The sequence below is a fragment of the Macaca mulatta genome, chromosome 12 (assembly GCF_049350105.2).
Source record: "Macaca mulatta isolate MMU2019108-1 chromosome 12, T2T-MMU8v2.0, whole genome shotgun sequence".
Lineage (NCBI taxonomy): Eukaryota > Metazoa > Chordata > Mammalia > Primates > Cercopithecidae > Macaca > Macaca mulatta.
Genome location: NC_133417.1, coordinates 147,095,480 through 147,110,351, shown reverse-complemented (window position 1 = coordinate 147,110,351; position 14,872 = coordinate 147,095,480). Strand labels below are relative to the sequence as shown.

The window sequence follows — 14,872 nt, the reverse complement described above, 5'->3', positions numbered from 1 at the left end:
TTGGCCAAGAAGCTCACTCTCACCTGCTCTACAACCAAGACTGTGAAATGCCCTGGTGTGCCCATCACACTGGAAAAAAAGCAAAAAGGCAGATGATGTGAAGCACCAGCAAGTGTGCAGGGAAATAAGCCTTCCCACGCACGACTGATGGGACAGGGATGGCCATTTCCTCTGAGAAAGAATTCTCTATTAAAATAAAAATGATAGAGATGTTCTGCTCAGTCACCCCACATCTGGGAATCTATCGTACAGAAATCAGAATTCCAGTTTGTAAGAACCTATGTTCAAGAATATTTGCTGCAACTATTTTTGTAGTGGTAGGGGGAAAAAAACTAGAAACAATCTGAATGTCCCTCGATAAGGAAATGTGGGATAAATTTCAGCACATCTATGCTCTAGAATTCACCATGCAAGTTTGTTGCTAATGATTTATTGTGATAAAATACACCATCTTAATCATTTTTAAGTGGGCGATTCAATGGCGTTCAACTAATTGCCAGTGTTGTGCAGCGATCACCGCCATCCATCTCCAGAACTTTCCATCTTTAAAAACTAAAGTTCTGCCCTCGTTAAATGCTAGCTCCCACTCCGCCTTCCCCAGCTCCTGGCAGCCACCATTCTACTTTCTGTCTCAAGAATTCGACTCCCCCAGGTACCTCATATGAGTGGAATCACATGATATCTGGCCTTTTGTGACTGGCCTATTTCACTCAGCATAACATCCTCGGGGTCCATCCATGTCATAATAACTGTCGGAATCCCCTTCTTTCCTAGGACGGAATAATATTCCCTTGTATGGATGGACCACGTTTTGTTCACTTATCCATCGATGGACACTTCAGCTGCTTCCCCATTTTAGCTATCATGAATAACACTGCTGTGAACCTGGGTGCACACGTATCTCTGAGACTCTGCCTTCAGTTCTGCGGGGTAACTGCTGGCTCATACAATAATTCCATCTCTAAGTTTCTGAGAAGTGATATGGCTACTGTTTTCCACAGTGGCTGCACCATTTCACACTCCCACCAGCAGCTCTCATGCAATTATTAAGAAGAATGAGGGCCGGGCGCGGTGGCTCACGCCTGTAATCCCAGCACTTTGGGAGGCCGAGGCGGATGGATCACAAGATCAGGAGTTCAAGACCAGGCTGACCAACATGGTGAAACCCCCATCTCTACTAAAAATACAAAAAATTAGCCAGGCATAGTGGTGCATGCCTGTAATCCCAGCTACTCAGGAGGCTGAGGCAGGAGAATCGCTTGAACCTGAGAGGCGGAGATTGCAGTGAACAGAGGTCGCGCCACTATACTCCAGCGTGGGCAACAGAGTGAGACTTCGTCTCAAAAAAAAAAAAAAAAGGAAAATGAGGCCGGGCCCAGTGGCTCACACCTGTAATCCCAGCACTTTGGGAGGCTGAGGTGGGTGGATCACCTGAGGTCAGGAATTCGAGACCAGCCTGGCCAACACGGTGAAATTCCGTCTCTACTAAAAATACAAAAATTAGGCCGGGTGCGGTGGCTCAAGCCTGTAATCCCAGCACTTTGGGAGGCCGAGACGGGTGGATCACGAGGTCAGGAGATCGAGACCATACTGGCTAACACAGTGAAACCCCGTCTCTACTAAAAAATACAAAAAACTAGCCGGGCGAGGTGGCAGGCGCCTGTAGTCCCAGCTACTCGGGAGGCTGAGGCAGGAGAACGGCGTGAACCCGGGAGGTGGAGCTTGCAGTGAGCTGAGATCCGGCCACTGCACTCCAGCCTGGGTGACACAGCGAGACTCCGTCTCAAAAAAAAAAAAAAAAAACAAAAACAAAAATTAGCCGGGCATAGTGGCAGACGCCTATAATCCCAGCTACTCAGGAGGCTGCGGCAGGAGAATCACCTGAGCCTGGGAAGCAGAGGTTGCAGTGAGCAGATATCACACCACTGCACTCCAGCCTGGGCGACAGAGAGAGACTCTATCAAAAAAAAAGAAGAAGAGAAGAAGGAGAAGAAGGAGGAGGAGAAGGAGGAGGAGGAGGAGGAGGAGGAGGAGAAGAAGAAGAAGAAGAAGAAGAGAGGATTCAAGTACTGAAAGATGTTGATGTCATTGGTCAAGCTCCCAGGGTGGGGGTTTGCAGGTGGGAAGTTGACTGGGACGCCTTGGGAACCCAAAGAAGCAGGAAAAGCTGAGCACGAAGGGTCAGGCATGAGCCTCCGGAGACAACGCTGGGGGCCGAAGCCTCGGGCTGAAGGGGCAGGGCCTGGTCCCTGCATGGCTGTGCAGTGATTGCAGCTGACGATCTCACTTTGGGAGAAATGGGAGATAGATACACACACGTTCACATTTACATTTCATTTGTGTGCATTTGGGGAAAGCTGCGGAATGAATGGGATGGAATGACACCTGAGCAGGTAAAGCAAGTGCTTGGGGCCATCACAACTCTTTTAATCACACGAAGTGGAAAACGCTTAAGAGAATGGCTGTGGAAGCCACGCAGGTGGGCTGCGAGATTGTTTCTACCGCCTGAGCACCGTGAACAACAGAGGACTTGCTGGGCCGTGATCGCCACATCTGGAAAACACAAACGTTCTCCACCCCGCGGGGCGTTATTTCATCCTAAATGGAACCACGCGCTTGAAGCACGTGGCGCGGAGGAGCCTTTTGCGCATGCGCAAAAGCTTCCTCGTCCCTCTGCGCACAGGGCGGGAGCAGAAAGTCAAACCCAGAGAACGTCGTGGAGAAGAACAGAAAGGGAGACACAGGGAGACAGAGACACAGAGAGAGACTCAGAGACACAGAAAGAGGCAGAGACACAGAGAGACAGAGACACAGAGAGAACAGAGACACAGAGAGACAGAGACACAGAGAGAACAGAGAGCGTCAGAGACACAAAGAGACAGAGACAGACTCAGAGACACACAGAGAGACAGAAACACAGAGAGACAGAGACACAGAGTCAGAGACACAGAGAGACACAGAGGGAGAGTCATGGAAAGACACAGACACAAACACAGAGATAGTCAGAGACAGAGAGACAGAGAGACAGAGAGAGACACAAACACAAAGAGAAACAGAGACAGAGAGACAAGGGCAGAGAAAGGATGGGGGAGGGAGAGAGGGAGCAAGAGAGTAACTCCCAGCTGATTACACACAGCAAAGAGAGAATTAGTGAATAGGGAAAAAAAAAAAAAGCCGAGAAAAACCAACCAGAATGCGGCACAGACACCAACGAGGAGGAGAGTGCACAGCAGAGGGCCACACGGACGGTGAGAGGTCCAACGCCCGCGTCCTGGAGCCCAGAAGGTGGGAGCAGGGCGGGACCCTGGTGGCCCGACAACTGTTTCCCGAGGCTGCAAATCACACAGATCTGGAGCTTGAAATGACACAAATGCATCCCCAGCAGTTCGAGAGGCTGGAGCTCTGACATGGCCTCCCCGGGCTAACATCAAGGCATCCGCAGGGCTGTTTCCTCTGCAGGCTGTGGGGGCTTCACTTCCTACCTTTCCCAGCTTCCAGTGGCTACCAGCTACTCAGCTGTGGCCCCTCCTCCATCTTCAAACCCAGCTGCAAGGCGTCTTCCCTCCTCTCCCACCCTCTGTCCCCTCCCATAGGGACCCTGGTGAGACCCTGGACCCACCCAGATGACCAGGATGATTTCTCACCTCAAGACCCTCAGCTGGCCCCCTCTGCGCAGCCCTTCGCAGTGACGTCATGGTGCAGGCCCCTGGAGTGAGGACGCAGACAGCTTCCAAGCGCTTGTTTGGCCTATCAGACGTCAAGGATGTTTAACGTCTTCCTGGAGGTCCTTGCCAGCCCCATAAGCCAGGACAAGAGGTAAAAGGATGAGGGTTAGGAAGGAACCATAAAGACATCCTACCTCCACGACAGAGCCCTGACCTCGGCCCTGGCACTGTGTTCCCAGCCACGTTCCTGAGCCACTGCCCGGCCCGGCCTGGGGACAGCAGCAGGCGTTGCCCCTAAGGCTCAGGGTGTCCCCCTCACCCTGCTGTGAAGGAACACCAGAGGCTGGGCGATTCTTAAAGAAAAGAAGTTTAATCGGCTCCCGGTTCTGCAGACTCTACAGGAAGTGTGGTGCTGGCATCTGCTTGGCTTCCGGGGAGGCCCCAGGAAACCCACAATCCTGGTGGAAGAGAAGGGGGAGCAGGCGCGTCACATGGTGAAAGCAGGAGCAAGGCGGGGAGGTGCCGCACACCTTTAAACAGCCAGGTCACGGGGGAGCTCGCTGTCATGAGGACAGCACCGAGGCAAAGGCAGTAAACCCCTCGTGAGAATTTGCCCCATAATCCAGTCACCTCCCACCAGGCCCACCTCCAACACTGGGAATTACATACAGTTCCACATAAGATTTGGGAGGGGACACAGATCCAAACCATATAGGGGTGGAAGGAAGGAAAAGAGGCGGCTGGGAGAGCAGCCGTCAGGAGTGCGGAGGTGGGGCAGGAGCTCAGGAGCTGGTCGGGTGCCAGGGGAGCTGCCTGCAGTGGGAGGAATCTAGGGGGTGGTCTCTCTGGAGGGGGCTGGTCTCTCTGGAGGCACAGGTCTCCCAGGATGCCAGAGGAACTCCCAGTGCAGTAGGAGGAAAGTGCACAGCGACCCCCCACCAGCAGACCCCAGATGTCCTGAGCCCTTGGCAGGTCCCGCTCCAGTTGGGGCAGGGGCAGGAGGGCAGGAGGAAGGGCTCAACCTGCCCTGAGCCAGGCAGCCTCCCCACACACCCTCTCCCAGCCTGGGGGATCACACCTGGCAGAGCCTTCCCCGGTTCTGAGCAGTTGCCCAGACCTGGAGGAGCCAGTGCCCTCTCAGGTGGGACCAGGGCTCCGAGGCCCTGGCTCCTTCAGGACCCAACCCCAGCTCGGAGGGTGCCCCAGCCGCAGACAGCCCAGGACGTCGAGAGGCTCTGCCACAGCGACTGGAGCTCCTGGGGACCTCCAGCCCAAGTCGGTCTGACACGAGGTCGAGGCTGCACACAGCCAGGCAGTGACGGCCAGGAACCCCCAGGGTCTGAGGCCCATGTGGACAGACGGACGGACGGACAGAGGGCAAAGGCGGGAAGGTGTGCTGCTTCCTAGGCTGCCGCAACAAATCTCACTGACCGACGGCTGAAGCGATGGAAATGTGTCCTCTCGCGGCTCTGGAGGCCGGCTCTGGAGGCCGAGTCTGAAGCCAAGGGTGACAGGCCCGCACCCTCTCTGAAGCCTCCAGCGCAGGGTCCTTCAGCCTCTTCCAGCTCTGAGCAGCCCCTGTGGTTGGTGGTGGCGTCACTGCAGCCTCTGCCTCCACCTTCACACGGCTTCTCCCTGCGTCTATGGTTCACAAGGACAGTCATCACTGGGCTAAACCCACTGCAATCCAGTATGACCTCCTCTTACTCCATCATGTCTGCAAAGGCCCTCCTTCCAATAAGGCAGCAGGCTGAGCTTCCAGAGGGACACGAATTTGGGGACGCCGCTCACCCCAGCATAGAAGCAAATGAAGAAGAATGGGCCGTGCAGAGCCCCACTGGGCTCCACAGCTTCCAGAACCAGAGGCCTGTGGCTCCTTTGGTTCAGATCTGAAGGCAGAAGAGTGGACTGTGATGACCCTACTAGCCACAAGCCAGGGCACACGCGTGACACGATGCACCCAGCACGTGATCTACACCGGCCACAAGCCAGGGCACACGCGTGACACGATGCACCCAGCACGTGATCTACATGGGCCACTAGCCAGGACACACGCATGAGAGGATGCACCCAGCATGTGACCTACACACACGTCACAAGCCAGTACACATACATGCATGACACAATGCACCCCGTACATGACCTACACACGTGCCACAAGCCAGGACACATGTGACACAATGCACGCAGCACGTGATCTACATGTGCACCACGAGCCAGGACACACACATGACAGAATGCACCCAACACACGACCTACACACACGCCACAAGCCAGGACACACGCATGACAGGATGCACCCAGCCACACCACCTACACACACGCCACAAGCCAGGACACATGCATAACAGGATGCACCCAACACGTGATCTACACGTGCGCCCTAGATTCCCATGTTGAAATATTAACCCCAAGGTGATAAGGTCAGGAGGTGGGGCCTCCTGGGAGGGTGGAGCCCTCATGAATGGGATAGTGTCCCATACAGGAGACCCAGGAGAGACCTCCCTCCCGCCGTGTGTGACACAGCCAGAGGCCGCCATCCATGAGCCAGAAACAGGGCCCTTACCAGACACGGAGTCTGCTCTCATGATCACAGACTTTGACCTTGGACTTTGAGCCTCCAGAACCATAAGAAATACATTTCTGTTGTTTCCAAGCCCCCTGGTCTATATATTTCATTTTAGCAGCCCCAAGGCACTAAGACACAGACCCCCTAAAACCAGCACTGCCAGGGCCTGGGCAAGGGGCCCCTCCTATGACAGGCTGAGGCTGCCTGAGGTGGGGAGGGGCCCGGGGTGATTGTGGGAACTCAGGGCTCTCAGGGGCCCCGGATCCAGGCCCCCATCCTGCCCCTGCCTGGAACCCAGTGGTAGCCCCTCTCAGGCAGGAGCCCTCCCAGCAGAGTAGTTGCTGGGGAAAAGGGGGCCGCAAGGGGAGGTCATCTCTGCTCCCCTGGGGACCTTCGGCGACTCAGAGACCACCCGGATGCCCCTCACTGCTGGGGGCTGGCCGTGGGTCCCCGCCCTTGGGAATGGTCACCGAAGCCAGCCCAAAGGGTGACCAGACCCAGAGACACGCAAAGAAGCCCATCACACACAATTCAGGGCCAGGAAGAAGGTGGCACACGTGTGCACCCCCCGGCCGGGCCGTCGTCCACGGGTGTGGCAGCAGGCTGGGCAGGAGCACTTGAAGCCAGAAGGAAGGGCCCGTGGAGAGAGGGGCCCAGGGCTCACTTCTATTTTTTCTTTATATTTTCTTTATAGCTTTCTACATTTTCCAGATTTTCTTTTTTTCTTTCTTTCTTTCTTTTTTTTTTTTTTTTTTTTTTTGAGTCTCACTCTGTCGCCCAGGCTGGAGTGCAGTGGCACAATCTTGGCTCACTGCAACCTCCGCCTCCTAGGTTAAAGTGATTCTCCTGCCTCAGCCTCCCAAGTAGCTGAGATTACAGGTGCCCACCACGATGCCCAGCTAATTTTTGTATTTTTAGTAGAGACGAGATTTCACCACGTTGGCCAAGCTGGTCTCGAATTCCTGACCTCAGGTGATCCACCTGCCTCGACCTCCCAAAGTGCTGGGATTATAGGCGTGAGCCACTGTGCCCGGCTCATTTTCCAGATTTTCTACAGTAAGCACATATTGCTTTTGTCATCAGAAATTAAGACTTTAAAAGGAGAATAAATAAAAAGGAACTTCCCTGGGGAAACAGCCCCAGTGGTGCCCAAGCCCTCTGCAGGGTGGGGTCAGGGGAGCGGGACACAGGGCTGGTCCTGGAAGGTGACCCCCTCCTGGTGTCCAGCTCTGCGGGGAGAGGCCCTACCTCCTACTCCTCTGGTAGGAAGTTCAGAGAGTGCGGCAGACCACTTGCAAATCACCGCACAGGAGGCCAAGGGTGGAAGCCGCTTCCTCCCTCCTGCCCTCCCTCTGCTGGCCCCGGGATGTTTAGAAGCAGAGCTTTGCCAAGGCAATGAGATTTTGGGATGAGGGTCAGAGAAGCGGGTTAGAGCAGAGCTCCCTTCCCCAGGGCTGGAACCTGAAAAGGAAAGAAACGTCTACCCCGACACAAGCACGATTCCTTTATTTCGAGCCAGAAAGCAGCCAGCAAGCAAGTGCTGCCACCCACAACACCCTGGGCTACCTGCAGTCCTGCGCCTGACCCTGCAGCCTCGGGAGGGAGCTGTGGGGGGTCGCCCAGGGCCCACTTCCTGCCCCTACCCTGCCCTGCTCACTCCCAGCCGCTGTTCCCCTTCTCGAAGAGCAACCCCTGCTTGAGAACTCTGAGGAGAAACTTGCTTCTAATCCACAGGATTCTGCACTAAGAGCCCCCCCACATCCATCCTGGGGCACCCCAGCATATTCCACCCCTCTGCCCCAGGCACCCAAGGGGCATGGGCACGGCCAGAAGGCCTGTCAGGAGGGCCAGCAGCACCCCCGAGGCTTGTCCCCAAGGTTGGGCGGCTCGGGGCTGGTGGGCACGTTCTCCAGGACCTCACGTAGGGAGAATGTGCAAAAGGAAATCTCATCATAGGAGGTCCTGGCCCCACTCTCGTACAGGCAGGCAAAAACCAGGCCCCCCTCAGGGGCCGGCCCGACGGACGCCAGGTCGGAGTAGCCGCTGGGGCCCTCGTAGATCACCCAGGGCTCTGTCCAGCTGTGCGGGTCCAGCGGGGCCTGGCTCAGCCGGATACCCATGTGCAGCCGAGCCCTGCGCCCCACTGGGTGGGAGTACAGCAGCCACGTGGGGCTCTGGGGTGGGGCAGCAAAGGGCATGGGGAGCGCTAGGGTCCAGGACCCCACATCCCCACTGACCCCAGGCCTGGGGCCAGGCTGCCTGGGGCCATCCCCCTGAGGCTGCAGATGGCTGCAGGGCCCACCAGGCACCTGGGCTCCATGGGGGTCTCCGGCAGCCTCCTCTGGGGGTTCATGGACTCCAGGACCAAGGCGTGGAGGGTGAAGGGGACTCCCGGGGCCCACTGACCAACCGTCATCCCGTGGCCTGCTGGGGGCGGGGGCTGGGAAGCCCACGATGCTGCCCTGGCAGCCCCAGGCGGTCTCAGGCAGGGAAGCCACACGCTCTGCGGGCAGGAAGGAGGTGCCCTCGTCAGTGCTGAGTGCCTGCACGCGGCTGCCCAGGGTGCTCCGGGCATTGCAGTAGAGGAAGCTGCCGGCCTGTCCACCATCCACTGCCGCCAGCTGGCACTCGCCCGAGCGCAGGTTGGGCACGAGGCCTCCACAGCGCCAGGTGCGGCCGTGGTCATCGCTGTAGAAGGCGAAGGAGTGGGGGCTGGTCCGGCAGATCTTGCCAAAACACTCTCGGCGGTCCACGCGGTAGGTGTAGGCGGGCACCAGCAGGCGGCCTGAGGGCAGCTGCACGCCGTGGCCGGGACCCACGGCGAACGTGGCCCAGTCTGTGGGGAGGAGGGCGGAGGTGGGAGGGGCTGCTGAGTCCCCGAGGTTGGGGGGGGCGGATGGAGGAAGGCACAGGGGTCGGGGAAGGCACAGGGGTCGGGGAAGGAGGGGCTGGTGCCTCGGGTTAGGACCATCACACTCTGACCACCCTTCCACACAACTCATTGCAGCCGCCCTGAGTCCTCCCAGGCTGACAAGCCTCTCCCAGCCCTTAGCCCCCGCGCCCAGGTGGACAGCACCCAGGGAGGCTGGCGAGCACTGCCCATACAGATACAGCGGAGGGCGGGCAGGGGGAGTGAGGCCCTGCGGTGGGGTCCTGGGCTCCGCCATGTATCTGCTCCACTCCCTGCTGTGGCTCCCACAGGCCAGGGTCAGGTGGCCACAGAGGACGGGGTGGAGGGAAAGCTGTGGCGAGGCCTGGCCAGGCCCTAGGCGGGGTGAGAAGGGAGTAAAGAATAAGAGGAAGGGGTGGGGCAGGGTGGCTGTTGGTTTGGGAGCTGAGAGACACCTCAGCATTCAGCCTTCTCCTCTGCAGATAAAGGGATGACCTGGGGGGATGAGAGTCTGATCAGCCATAGAGGGCCTGCTCCTGCCCACCGGATGGACTGGGTGGCGACCAGTACCCATTTGCCTGGGACGGGAGGCCCAGGACAGTCCTGGGGAGAGGGCTGGTTGGTTCCCTTATGGCTGGAGGCAGGGGCGGGGGTGGGGCAGAATGGACATTTCCAGCTGGAATCTCCCTTCCATGTGGACCGTGGCCAATCCGAGGGACCCAGACTGGCACCCTGCCCGCCTACCCTGCACGGCACCACCAATGGCCTCCTCGGTGAGGTCCCGGGCGCTGCCCCACGAGAGGCCGGCGTCACGGCTGGCCACGTAGCAGAGGCGTGCGGCGTTCCTTCCCGTGGCGATCTGCACGGCCTCGGGCGTGTGGCCCAGCACCGCGATGAAGAAGAGGAAGACGGTGCCTGTGCCAGTGTCGTGCACGGGGCAGGGGTTCATGGACCGGTGCTCTGCCAGGGCTGCTGTCCCCAGCACCTGCAGGGCGCCCCACTGCCCAGAGGAGGAAGTGCCACTGACTAGGATGTCCAGGGACCTGGGCACAGCCCCCCGTGGGGCACCCGAGACAGCTGAGCCTGGTTTGCTCATCTCTATCTCGGGCACCCGCCTGCCACCGCCACCCCCGCCCCTGTCCCTGGGTGTGCAGCCCCAGTGGGCCCGGCCACTCACCCGCACGGAGCCCCCGGCCCGCGTGCCCCTCCTCAGCACCAGGCGGTGGGCATGGGAGTCATCGGGGCTGAGCCGCTGCTCCACAAAGGCCAGCAGGGTGGGCCCGGGGGGCACAGGGAGCAGCGAGGGCACGCGGTAGGTCAGGCCGGTCCTCTCCCGCTCAAAGAGCACTGTCCGTGAAGGGGTATGAGGGGCCCCCATGCTCTGCTGGTCAGTACAGGGCCACAGGTCAGCAAGGCAGGCCCAGGGAGTGGGGAAGGGGCTCAGGAGGTGCAGACAGCTCCTGCCCACACCTAGGGCTCTTCCTGTACCCACCTTGGGGTCAGGCCTGTTTCTGACTCCCTCACCCCAGATCTGGAGCAGCCCCTCCCCAGTCCACCCTCACAACCCCTGTACCCCAAATGTCTATGGAATCAGACCTTCCCCTCTCAACACGGCTCTGGGAGTTGACCCTCGGCCAGGCTAGTTGGTGCGGAGGTGCAGGGGAGGCTGGCCGGAGAGCCCCGGGACCCTGCCAGCCATGTGCCCAGGACACAGGGTCATCCCGGAATTCACCCAGCAGGAGGTCATGTGGACAATCAGGACCCAAAACCTCAAGCAAGGAGAGGCTCAGTGTCCCCAGAATAGAGGCCACAGCAAACAGAGACACAAAGAGGTGAGCTCACAGGGACTGCTGGGAGCCATGGGGACAGGGGACCCACTCCCACTTCCTGAACGTCATCGGGTCGCCCATAGCCAGGGGTCCTGCAGGGGACAGGTGCTCGGCGGTCAGACCCCTGCCTGCAGGGCAGCTGGCCCCATAGTGCCCCCACCCCACTGCCTGGTGCTTTGCACCTGCAGGCCCTGACCTGAGAAGCACCCACAGGAATCAGAAGCCCCAAAGCTGAGTGGGGCTCCCAGACAACACCCACCAGGGCAGGGGCCGGGTGAGCGGGCATTTGGGGCACATATGGGGTCTGCTTGCTGCAGGCGGGACCTGCCTGGGGGTCTCTCTGTCTGACCGCACAAAGCCAGGCCGGGCCGTGCGTGAGCACGCACAGCCCGGCACGGGGAGGTGGCGCAGCTGCAGACAGGTGGGAACGCTGGTACCCACCGTGCAGGACTCGGAGCGGTCAGAGCCACGGCCAGTCACCCAGGCTGGGCACACGGGGCACCTGGATGGGAGGCTAAGGGGAGGAGGGAGGAGGGAGATGGCTGGATGCTGAGCACCGCACCTGGCCAGGGCACAACGCCTGCCTACAACAGGGACCCACGCACACTCACGAGTCAGGTGGGACCGATGGAGACCCAGGTAAAGGCGCAACACTCGTGCAAAACCCGGGCAGGCCTTGCCCCTACACCTGAGGCCCCAACAGACAGCTCCACCTCCAGCCACCTCTGCCCTGGGCCCCGGTTCCTGAAAGGCTCTTGGCTAGGACAGCTGGCCGGCCCCTTCCTGCTGCTCCCCCACCACCAGTGTGCGGCTTCTGAGAGCAGCTTCCTGTCCCCAAGAAGCCCCTGGCTCTGCTCTCAAAGGGCAATTGTGCCCAAGCGGGAAGCAGGTGCAGACGCCACGTGTCCCTCTGGGCTGAGCAGGCACAAGCAAGACATTCTCTCGGCACTTGGCTCCCTCCCCAAGGCCCGGGCCACAGGAGCCGGCGTCAGCACCCCCTGCAGACATGAGGCCCAGGCCCGCTCCTGGGGACAGAGAGGGAGGGAAGGAGGCTCCAGAAACCAGCTGGTCACTCCCCTCGTTGCACAGAGGGGAAACTGAGGCCCACAGAGAGGACAAGGCTGCCACACACTTGGCTTGGGGTATCCTTGCCACAGCCAGGCCCTGAGTTCCACAGAGCCTCTGTGTCCTCAGCAGGCCCCTCTGTCTCAGGGGTCAGCCCTGCTCAGTGCGGCCAGTTCCCTGGGTTCCACAGAGCCTCTGTGTCCTCAGCAGGCCCCTCCGTCTCAGAGGCCAGCCCTGCTCAGTGCGGCCAGTTCCCTGGGTTCCACAGAGCCTCTGTGTCCTCAGCAGGCCCCTCCGTCTCAGAGGCCAGCCCTGCTCAGTGCGGCCAGTTCAGCATGTTTCAGAGGTTTGGCTTGACTGGGACGGCTGTGTCCTGGACATTAACCAGTGCCCCCGCCCTCCCTGACAGGGCCCTTCTCAGGGCTGTGGAGTCACAGAAGGGAAAACCAAGGCCTAGGGGAGATGGGACCTCCAGGAGAACCTGGCCTTCTGGCCCCTGGACCCCTGGACCGGTTGTAGGGTTCACTCTGGCTTGGCAGGGGGCCATCACAGACCCCCCACCCCCACCCCTCGCAGCCCATCCTGTGTGGGCCCCCCTAGAGCCCTGAGGTCAGCCCAGGCCCTCCGCACACACCCTCTGGAGTCAGCACTTCTTGTCCTGGGACCCGTCAGGTGTAGGAACACCTTGGCGAGGGGCAGTCACATGCGCCCACGTAAAGTGCAGAGGCCAAAGCTTTGCGCAGGATCCCGGCGGGGGCCCTCGGCGGCTCTGACCCTCAGCCTGCGCTGTGAACGTCCTGTGCCCTGGCCAGGGCGAAGACTCCAGCCACAGACCCTTCACCTGGTAGAGCATCCCCGACCAGCCCATCTGCAGAACGACCCTGTGGGCTGGCGCTGGCCCCCTGCATTGGGCCTCTCACAACCCGTCTGCCTCCATCCCATGCCCTGAATCTGCCCCCAGGAACCCTCAGTGTCACACCCACCCTGTGGGCCAGGAAACTGTCCCATCGTGTGGGACCTCTTGTTGGAGGGGCCCTCGGAATCCATGCAGCCCGCCCCTTGTTTGAGAGCTGAGGAGCCACCCTGGGGTTGGCAAGCGGTGGGACTCGTCCAGCACCCCCAGACAGAGGAGCCGGCCAGCGGGACAGATCCCTCAGGAGCGGGTCCTGGCCCCGAGCACCAGGGTAGAGGGGTGAGGGCACTGGGGGTGCCAAGGGCAGGGACTCACCGGCCACCTCGGGAAGGCTGCAGAGCTCATCATGGGTGGCTGCCTCGCCTGACCCAGAGCAGAGACAAGGGCCCACTGTGCGGGCAGCAGGCCAGGGAGCTGGCCACGTCCCAGGGCTACGTCAGGACCCTGGACACTCCCACGGTGGCACAGCTCCACTGAAGCCCAGAGCGGGGCCAGGGGTGCAGATGGGCACCCACGAGCCACACAGATGCCTGGGGCCAGCACAGGCTCCCCTCTGCAGGTCGACACGCTCAACACTGGGGTGCTGAGGACACAGGGATGTGCCCTCCAACAAGGGCTGTGGTGAGGCCACAGTGGACCTCCCAGGGAGACACAGGGGTCTGCTGCTCAAGAGATGCAGCCCTGGCAGGAGGGCTCCATGAGTGGACCTCCCAGGGGGACACAGGGGTCTGCTGCTCAAGAGATGCAGCCCTGGCAGGAGGGCTCCATGAGTGCACACTCTCTTCCGGGCTTCCTGGGTGCGGGGCCTCCCCTGGCACAGCACAGCCCCTCACAGCACAGGACAGTGGCCCCTGGAGCCTTGCTGGGCTCCAGCTCCGTATCTGTGCTTCTGGTAGGCCAGCACCCCATCACCATGTCCTGTGCCTCTCAGGGCCCAGGGTGACCCCTCCCCAGCACAGCTGCCCCTGCAGGACTCCTGCCAGCCCCATTCATGCTGGCCTGACCCCGGCCTGCCATTTTGGAGGCAGCCTTGGTAACCGATGCTCAAATGACCACTGCCCAGGCCAGAATCTCAGAGGAGGCCACAGGTCCCCAGTGCGCTCTGATGGGGCAGCCTCTGCGGGGGCTCCCTGGGCCCTCAACACCCTCCCTTCTCACTGTCCCTCCCTCCCCTGCGAGGGGCGTCCTCAACTGCTTCTGAAACCTGGGGGGCTGTGGTGGGAAACAGGGAGGTCATGTGGTTTCCAGGCTGAGATTATAAACCTGCTGCGTCCCTCCAGGTCTTGGAGCCTGAGGGGATTTACTGGGGGGAGCTGGGAGGGGGCCGGGGAGGATGTGGGAGAGAAGGAAGTGGGAGGAGTGGGCCCCAGCTCCTTCCGACTCATCTGCACGCCCCCCGTGGGCCACGTGACCCCCGTGGGCCGCTCACCAGTGCCCTGTGCACTCACAACCCCCAGAGGGGCGTACCGAGTCCAGGCAACTTGGCCGTTGTACACATCCTCCTGCTCACAGCCAAGAATACTGGGGCAGGTGGGTGGGAAGGTACAACCTCCCCCCCTCTCACAAGCCCCACCCCAGCCCAACCAGAACTGGGTGGCCCATCTCCCTTCTCCTGTGCCCCAAGTCTGGGCCTGGTGGAGTCTGACCAGGGCCATCCCCTGAGCACCCAGGCTCATAGGGAAACGGGGCCTCCAAGCCCCCACGTCACCTTGCAAAGCCCCCTCCTGGGCCACCCTGAGACAGAGGCTGGGTCTGGAGCAGGGCTGTCTGACCAGGGTGTGCCCACAGAGCTGGGATGGGGGGCAGGCCTCACTCCCTCTGCTTGAGGCTTTTCAAGCCCACTTTTTTCAATCTAGAGATTTCACAGAAAAGCCCGTGTTTTCAGCTTCTCCTGAAAAGCCAGATTTGCCCTCAGGTGCCACCTCCTTCCCCTGGGCATCT

The 14,872-nt window shown here is 60.2% G+C and overlaps 1 protein-coding gene across 5 annotated transcripts; it reads right to left on the bottom strand.

Moving 5' to 3' along the window:
* Positions 1-7,723: 7,723 nt before the first annotated feature.
* NEU4 (neuraminidase 4) lies at positions 7,724-13,312 on the bottom strand. Of its 5 annotated transcripts, none has more exons than XM_077958165.1 (5): positions 13,247-13,312; positions 11,395-11,467; positions 10,302-10,508; positions 9,869-10,124; positions 7,724-9,070 (listed from the first exon to the last, which is right to left on the bottom strand). In XM_077958165.1, the coding sequence occupies exons 3-5, from the start codon at positions 10,500-10,502 to the stop codon at positions 8,073-8,075; spliced, it is 1,455 nt and encodes a 484-aa protein (XP_077814291.1). In that variant the 5' UTR covers positions 10,503-10,508; positions 11,395-11,467; positions 13,247-13,312; the 3' UTR covers positions 7,724-8,072. The 5 variants fall into 5 exon arrangements, with proteins under 5 accessions (XP_077814291.1, XP_014967061.3, XP_001095081.4 ...); XM_015111575.3 differs by having other exon boundaries at positions 10,302-10,505; XM_001095081.5 differs by lacking the exon at positions 11,395-11,467.
* Positions 13,313-14,872: the final 1,560 nt, after the last annotated feature.